The 8,866-nt window shown below is 40.2% G+C and overlaps 1 protein-coding gene across 4 annotated transcripts in view; it reads right to left on the minus strand.

The window, feature by feature from the left end:
* Positions 1–6,112, minus strand: part of LOC116841026 (homeobox protein abdominal-B-like) — a 16,392-nt gene extending 10,280 nt beyond the window's left edge. For 3 of the 4 annotated variants that reach the window (XR_004377481.1, XM_032808515.1, XM_032808514.1), the window contains exon 1: positions 111–3,702. Coding sequence is in view for 3 of the 4 variants with exons in the window: in XM_032808515.1 (XP_032664406.1) it covers positions 111–1,167 (1,057 nt within the window). In the remaining variant the exon portion in view is untranslated. Of the gene's footprint in view, positions 1–110; positions 3,703–5,548; positions 5,593–6,025 lie in introns of those variants that run through there. The other variant, XM_032808516.1, reaches the window with a different exon arrangement.
* Positions 6,113–8,866: the final 2,754 nt, after the last annotated feature.

Raw genomic sequence — 8,866 nt, forward strand, 5'->3', positions numbered from 1 at the left:
ATATATATATATATATATATATATATATATATATATATATATATATATATATAAGCTACAAAGAGAGAGAAAGGAAACAGTTCAATGAATAAAACGGAGTAGATGCTTACCTGGAGGTGGGTAAGGACTGGAGGTAACAGGCTCGGGCGCTCCGTAGTTTCTCAGGCCGCCGTATCCATCGTGGGGAAAGGCACCTTCCGCAGCAACCATAGCAGCAGCGACCCTACCCCGGTCGTCCGCTGCGGATGGTGTCAGATACGGTACCCCCGTCTGCGAATGAGGATGGTGATGCCCGGCCGTGTCGACCGGATGGTGGTGCCTCGCCGTCGTATATGGTGCGTAATTGCACCAGCTCTGGGAAAAGCTTTGATGGCAGGACGACACGGCTGGATCGGTTGCGCCAGTTGCACCGGAGGTAGACCCACCGGTAGACGACGTCGTCGTCGCCACACCGGCCGAATTGTACGACTTGTAATCCGAGGTAGAGCCGGCAGTACCGGCTGATCCAGCAGTAGCGGCTGCGGGCGACCAGAAACTAAGGGTAGCCCCAGCCTTCCGGTTGTCCCTAGAGGAACCGGAGGTCGAAGCAGGATCGGCCGCCAGGTTGTAGTACGTAGGGGGATTATTACCCCCGTAAGTTTGATGATGGTTCAACGATTCGCCCGCCGTGGACGAATAATGGGAGTCCTGGGGATGATGATGCGGACTATAACTCCAGCCGCCCTGAGAACCCGCCGAGGACGAGTGAGAGTGTCGTATCACGCCCGCCGCGCTCGCACCACCAGGTCCACCTGAGGACTCTACGCAAGTGACTTCCCCGTAAGTGGAACCACCGCCTCCTGGAGTCGCGGTTAATCGCTTGGCAGGTATATGGAGCGGTCCAGCCGTGCTGTTGCTCGCTACCGAGGAAGCGCTCGGCGAGGTCGAACTGGCGCTCGCGGTAGGCGCGGGTGGCGCTGTCGTTGCCGATGATACCGGTGCACCGGGTGAAGTTGGTGTTGTGGCCTGTTGATGGGAACCCGGTGTCGAGGTCGCCTGCTGTTGAATTGATACGAGCGTCGAGGCTGTCGGTGGAACTGGCGGCGGGCTGTCTTCGTAGAGGGAACCGTTCATCATGGCCCACCAGGTCACCCCGGTGGAATTCCCCGCTCCGGTTGCTGTCCCCATCGGCGTGACGGAGCCAGGGTGGCCCACGCCGGAGCCACATAGAGGCGCGGCGTGAACATTATCGTACAGCGTCGCCGTCGAGCAAGCCACGTGATCGGCGATGGTGCAGATGATGACGGTTGATTACCGGTGTTTTAACGATATTGGTGCCGCGATCAATCGGCACGGATCGCGGTCCCGTGATAATCGTTCAGTAACAATCACAGTCGATCCGTGCACAAGTCGACCGAAATTCACTCGAAGTATGGAGGTCGTCGCGTAGTCGTCCCGATCATAACATAAACATAGATGAGATCCAGATTGGAACAATGTTTTCCACGATTTGCCCAATGTTCGGAATTCCGATTGAATGCAGGTCACAAATTTCACGACAATAAGTATGATAAAATGTGCACGTGGTGGAGCAGTTAAGTTTTCACCAGGTAGTGAGAGGCGGCAAGCTCATCGTCGCCGAGCCGTGTTGATCCGTGAATTCACGGGGTTGATAAAGAAAACGAATGCAGAAAGTAGTGAAGGCGCGAGGAGCAGGGGGAAGAGAGGGTGGGGATAGAGAAAATTGTGCGAATACGCGCGCGTCCGATGAGGGGTTGGTGGCGGGGGAGAGGGTGTGCAGCGCCACACAGACAGGTGGAGGGGTAGGTGAACGAGGGACAGAGAAGTAAGGAGGCACAGGCAACACAGAGGATAGCACAGGGGCGCGATAAAGTGCGTGACAAATCCGTCGAGGAAAGGTCCACGCGCGACGATGACACCGAATGATCCCACGACGATGTTGACGGCAGCAGACGAGATGATCAATGTGACAGCGAGCGTGCCACGTGCAAACGTCACGGATGTAGTCCGTTAATAGATTGTGCAGATATTATGTACGGTTGTCCAATAATCAATCGGTCCAACGATGTCGGATGAGGATTGGAACGAAAACAAAGTAACACAGCGCGATTTAGACAGAGTGTGTATCATACATCAGACCGTAAAAATATCGAATCTTTATGAACAGTCGGTTGATCACTTCGCGCGGGCTTAGTATCCAGAATGGGACGTTAAAAGTAGCGCGCGCGTTTAAACCATTTAGGAGGCAGGATACTTGGCAATCGTCGATCTCTTGGCGGGGAAAACGTAATTCACTGTGCGGCTGACTGTGCTATTGTCGTCCCGCGGCCGACTACGCACGAGCCGCGTGTCACCCCGTCTCCGTCACCTGTAATTACTGTCATCCCCATTGCGAAGGGATCTCGGGGACACTTCATCAAGCGTCCCGTTGGTGTGCGACTAGTATCCGTCGTATCCTATCCAATCACGGAATCCACTGATGTCACAAATATGATTATGAAAAGCACAGGAGTTGTCACGGAGAGAAAGTGTGTTCCTGTGATTCGAGTGAAAATCCTTGTTTATGGAGTCCCGTTTCGTGATCTGTCAAATCAGGTAGAGCCACCCTTTGACAATGGGTTTAACGCAATGGGGAGTTTTCAGCGAACAGTGATGTCTACGGCCTCGAAAATCGTACGTTGATACACACACGCACGACCCTCACACACATAGAAAGACCCCCTTTCTTCTCGCTGGCCTCACTGAGCCGAACTGAGCGTCAACTGAGAGCTCTGCCTGTGGCTCGGAGCCGAACGAGCTGAAAGCGACGCTAGCGCGATCTTTGGGATCGTTTGGCAAGCAAACGGACGGACTCGTTGTCTCCCACCCTTCTCTCACGCGACCGCTTCTCTCTCGCGTACGTTCCTCCACGTTCCCCCTACCTTCGCGCTCGCTCTAATCTGTTTCCCTTCCTTCTCCGCCGTCGCGAGCCAGCGAGCGCAAACATACTAACACGGGGAGACTGCTTCTTGCTCTCGAAGAGTATCGCAAAACGCCGAATCTCGGTGCCGCTTTTTTCTCGGAAATACCTTGATACACTCAACTCGTCGTAAGCAGGACGAAAGCGACTTGTGAGTCACAAATCAATAGAAGACGAATGGTATTTGCGTTGAAATAGCATTTTTTTTATCATGATATATCATGATACTAAATTGACGTGTTTTTATATACTTTCCTTTTTAATTTAATGCAAACCAATCTTTTATTAATTACAATAAAATATGATATTGTTAAGTATATAGAGTGTTTCATAACATGTGGAACCCACTTCAGCAGCAGGGAACATAAATCAATAAAAAAATATCATATGAACATGTATTCTATTTGACCTTATTCTGGAATTATAACCAATTTTGTGTTCCAATAATATGTAACTGCTTACTTTTATAGATAATAAAAGTTTATATAAGTATGCAAAAATCTATTCTATTAAAATTTAAAAGTTACTGGTCTTTATTAATTTAAATATTTCTTCGTTTCTTGTAGTTTTAAGGTGTTGTCTTTTATATAAGTTTAAAAAAAAGAGCACAGCTCGTGCGCATGTACGTACATGTTGTATGTATATGTGTGTATTTCATATGATATAAAATGCAATTTATTTAACTATGAAGTATCTTAAACAGCGCGTAATAACATAAAATCGATTAATGATTATAATTCTCGAACATATCTATATAATTTAATTCAATATGATATGATTTATATAATAAACATATGATTAAATTATACATTGATGTATATGATATGATTATGTATATTTTAAGTATATTGTATATATATTTAAGTATGATATGATTGTCATTATATATGATGTGATTATGTATATGATAGTCATCTATATGTATGATGTGATTATGTATATGATATGATGTATGATTAAATTATGTATTAAATTTCTCAAGAAAATCGAGTTTCATAAAAAGAGAAACAAATGTTTGCGTACACAAATCTGATATTTAATGTAATTTAAATCACTTTTTCACAATTTCTGTTATTCGCAGGTCTAATTAAAAATGTATTTTTCTTAGCATCTTCACGCAGTTTTATTTGCCCATTTCAGTTCCTGTGTCATTATTGTTATAGTAACAAATTTATTACGATCAATCATCAATCAATAATCAACAATTGCCATCAATAATCTAACTCCTCAGAGATATATCAGAAATTTTTTTGCCGATCTCTCCACAACATGTCACACATGCTTGGTGAAATGCCCTCATGGATCACGCTTGGTGGCAGCCGGCGTCATCTTCGATAGTGTGTAGGTGCATGTACACGCAGCGCGAGCAATACGTCATGGCAGTATTGCAGTCTAAATCTCGGTACTTTTATGGGCAGTAAAGTAAAACGGTCTGACAACAACTCCGGTAGCACACACGCCTTCCATCTGTCTGTCCATCAGCGTTGTATGCTACCCCATTGCGAGATTCACATACTAATGAACGTAATGTATTAGTAATCAGACAAGCAAACCTTCGAGTTTTCCAAAGATTCTCCACGATAAAATTTTAAATTACACTTGTATCTCGTTGACTGTTTTTAATTGTCAGAATCCCACTTGGCGATTGAACAATTTTTTGCTCATATACCGTTACTAATATAAATTGTTACAAAAATCCGCTAATAATTTAAAAAAATTATGCATATACATTTAGTTCAACTTTCGTGTGTTTCTCGTATTAAAAAATCAATCACAAACAGTCGTAATCGAATCAGCGAAATTTTATCGAGTTTAAGCGGGAAATTCCTCACCGTCTGGCGTCATATGAGGTAAACGATCCAAACATATGTCCGTTTATACGTTTAATGAGATTCAATGTGACGCGAATGAAAATGGGGTCGATTGGTCTGTCATCGGCGTGCCAGACAATGAAACGGTTCTGAACGCGATCGTGTCGGCGTACACGTGTACTAAGTAGGAAGCACAACTCGTGCTTGAATACGAGTGTAATAAATCGCGCGGGAGGCGCGAGCCACCCGACGTTTGTTGTACAGGCGACGCGATCATGAATGGACTTTATAGCAGCCCGCCCATTTATAGGTAGTATGCGCGGTTTAGTAGCTATGGGCTTAGTACGACGCGGTTGTATACAATCCTCTGTTTACTGCGAGTACGTACCTAGGAAATGGTAGGTTTACCGTCAGATTTTCATTCGAGCTTTCGACTATTCACTGCATTAGCACGAATTAACCTGCGGACACCGAGATCTGGCAGGAAAAAGCGTCTGTCGCTATAATTCTTTTACTCTACGCGCTCTTATCGCCATCGTATCGACTGATTGCCAAATGTCATATGTTGTTAACGCAATTTCATAATTTTCCGCACATAAATCGGTCAAATCAGTATATGTAAATTCTAAAATACTAAATAAAATGAAATTGTTTAATACTCATAAAAATAAATGTGATCGATATATTTTTTCACTTTTTATAGGATTTTTTCTATATAAAATTGAAAACTAAAAGAGATATTGATGATTAAAATTAAAATCAATGTTATATAACTTACCTTGTATACCGGCCAGTGTTCCGGGCTGGAACACGCGGGAGAACCTGCAAAATTAAACAGTTTTTGTTGATGGTTATGAACTGCTTGCGATAAAATACACAATATTTTTTAAATATGGCTTTCTTTACAAAATGCAAAATATATATAACAAGAATTTCGGATAAAAGAAAAGATATCAAATTTAATTATAGTTGTATTTTAGAAAGATTATGTTTTATAAAAATAATAGTTTTAAAAATGCAAGTAATGGTTAATAGAATAATATAAGTTTAAGATGTAGTAATAATATTTTCATATATTTTTTCGGATTTAAGAATGATTTAGCACTATTGTTGAAATACAAGAGAGAATAATAAGATAAAGATACAAGAGATACAAGAATTGATACAAGTTGAAGTGAGATACTAGTTGAAATACAAGAGAGAATACAAGAGATAATAATAATAATAAAGCACTAATAAATCTGAAGAAATTAACCTGCTGCACAGATCGAACGGGTGAAACGTCTTCTCCACGGCGCCGTACACTTTGAGGCCTTTTATTTACAAGTCCAAGGAGAAAAACGTCAGCCTGTAAAAAGAAAGCCAGAAGCGCAAATTAAATGACCTGTTCGCCGATAACTGCCCTTCATAACGGACCATGTCACCATGAGTTTTATACGGCTTTTAGTAGCTTCTATCACGGCAGGTATAAAGTTCTGTACCTTGTACAGCCGTTAATGCGACCACCGCTCCATAACGAAACCTTACTTCGCTTTACCTTCTCTACTCGAAAGTACAGTCTTATAGAACTATATCTTAAACACATTCATTATCCAGTTTATAGTGAAATGAATGACGTTCGACTGGAAAACAGTTTGATGTATCAGAAATACATATATCTCGATTGTTCTAACCTTAGCAGATATTTGCAAAATTTAGTTTAGCTCACAATATGTTCAGTTCAGTTAGCTAAATTCAATATGCTAAATTCAGTTTAGCTCACATTTTATGTAATAATGCAACAGTGTTCATTGTTTCACACGATTTTTAGATATCACTTGAAGTATTGATGTATTTTATTTGTACAAATAAGTCTCGCGAATATATCAAAAGGCGTCTACATGAAAAAAACGAACGTTGGTGAATCGATCGAGTTAGCTACGATTCCCTTTAAGGTAAAAAATTCAATCGAAGGTATACCTATGAATTTCGATTTGCCGCGACGAGTGTGAATGCAGGAGCCGTAGCTGAAAGTAGAAAATGTGGAAATGCTCTCTAGAGGAGTCTGCGGAGTCAAATCTCCAAGGGTAGGTTTACGGCAGAGCCTCAAACGGAAGCTTGAGCGGGAAGAAGATGCAAGCAGTGGAAGGTCGAATGTGCGAGAAGCAGATATTACCTTGAAACTGCAGTAACGAAATGGTTTATGGCAATTCGATAAACTTGATTAAACTTGTTTTCTCTTCTTTGAGTTAGTTTAATAATAATCATAACTCTAAGTTGGTAAATTCACTGTTAGTAATTTGCATTTGTTATTTTCTTTTCTTTTCTAATAAGATAAACTGATTCAATTTAAAAATTTAATCAATTTATATAATTGTAGTATATTAATATTACTAATCGTAAGTATTAGTACTTTTCAAAGTTTTATAAAAATGTATATAATTAGATATAACATTTTCTACATGTACACTGTAAAAAATCTTGCGTACACAGTATATAAACAAATGTTCCAAAAAGTCCACTCTAAATTTTGTGTCGAAAATAACTCATTCATATGTTCATTCGTGTTTGTATTATGTACTGGTCTATACATAATGTAAGTAAAGAGTAATGTAATAAAGATAAATGTAATAAAGAGTACTTGAGCTATCTCTAAATATCGGAAAAACTTCGTTTCTTTTTATGCCAGAAGAAAAATAATGTTTACGACATGTAAGCGAGATATGTTACGCGTGATATTACTTTTAAGATTAAGCAACAGGGGAGGCATCGTGACCGAAAAATGCGTTTAGCAAACTCAAGCTGGAGATTGACCGTGGTCGAAGGAGATTGGTCGAGGGAGCACAACAATCGGACACGAGAATGCTCTCGGTTCTCTGCCATCTCTTTCATTACTAAGGGGATAACTTTACCACGCAACATATACTCGTGAACTCACACACACACGGTCTGCTCGCGCAGAATATTCGGGAAAACCGATTCATTCACCATTTAATGCTAAATTCTTTCAAGCGCATATTTATCTGTGTCGTCAAATGTAAAATCGTACATTTTACACAACAATTACTTGCTATTTTAATCATAAATTTGGTTCAGCCATAAACCATAAAGTAGAATTAATATCCTTATGTATGTGTGTTTTGTCAATGCTTGATGAAATAACCATTCGATTTACGATACAATGAAGTGATTTTTAATCATCTTATTATGATTTTTAATAGTAAGACTTTAAATAGTAAGTAATTGAATTGCTTCATATTCTACGTATTTAATTAAAATGAAGTGAAAACAGAAGGAATTTACTTACATCAATAATGTATCGAAAAACAAAAGTGGTATGCACAGAAATTATGAAGTGATCGCACAAAAGCGCAATTTTTAACCTTGATTCACATATTATGAAGACATTTATTACCCCCAAAGTGACTTTAACGCACGTTGTCGATAACACCGAGCTTCTCTATAATGGATCAATATTTATCGCGTCGTTATCCCAAAGGGGAGGTTTATATGGAGCCAAGGGATTTTTCAATAAATAGTGGACCAAGTGGTGGGCTACAAGTAACAAAAATTTGACAATATCCTGAATCGATATGTGTAAGTTTGACAATACGTTCACTTCGGAAAAAGTAATAATTAACAAGACGTACAGCAGATTAACGTTTCGGAAAATAAAGTAAATTTTCACAATGTACTCATTAGTTGTTTCCTATTCTAATAAGTTTGCGATAAACAAATTTCTTCAGTAAAATACTTCGTACAAAAAACAAGTAATTTAAAAAGTTTTTACATCTTCTGACACTTTCCATAGTTACGTAACGAACACAGTGACGAATACGTTGGACGTCTTTTCACAATTTCCATTATCTCCAACACCTCGTCCTTTATCTCTTTCCGGTCTCAAGTTTAAATGAAGTTTCACAGATCCTATAGTAGTGTGAATGTTCGAGTTATCTGAACATACCGTATCTCCATCCTACTGATTTTCTGTTTTTAAGTCTGTTTGAAAAGTGTCAATTGAAATAGAAAAATTGTGAATGCAAATTGTTTAGTATACGTTCACACTTGTATAATTCAATATCACTTGTATAATATAATTCAACAATCACTTCAAATT

The sequence above is a fragment of the Odontomachus brunneus genome, unplaced genomic scaffold, assembly GCF_010583005.1.
Source record: "Odontomachus brunneus isolate Ranch 3 - 2012 unplaced genomic scaffold, Obru_v1 Obru_scaffold_013, whole genome shotgun sequence".
In the NCBI taxonomy this organism is placed as follows: Eukaryota; Metazoa; Arthropoda; class Insecta; order Hymenoptera; family Formicidae; genus Odontomachus; species Odontomachus brunneus.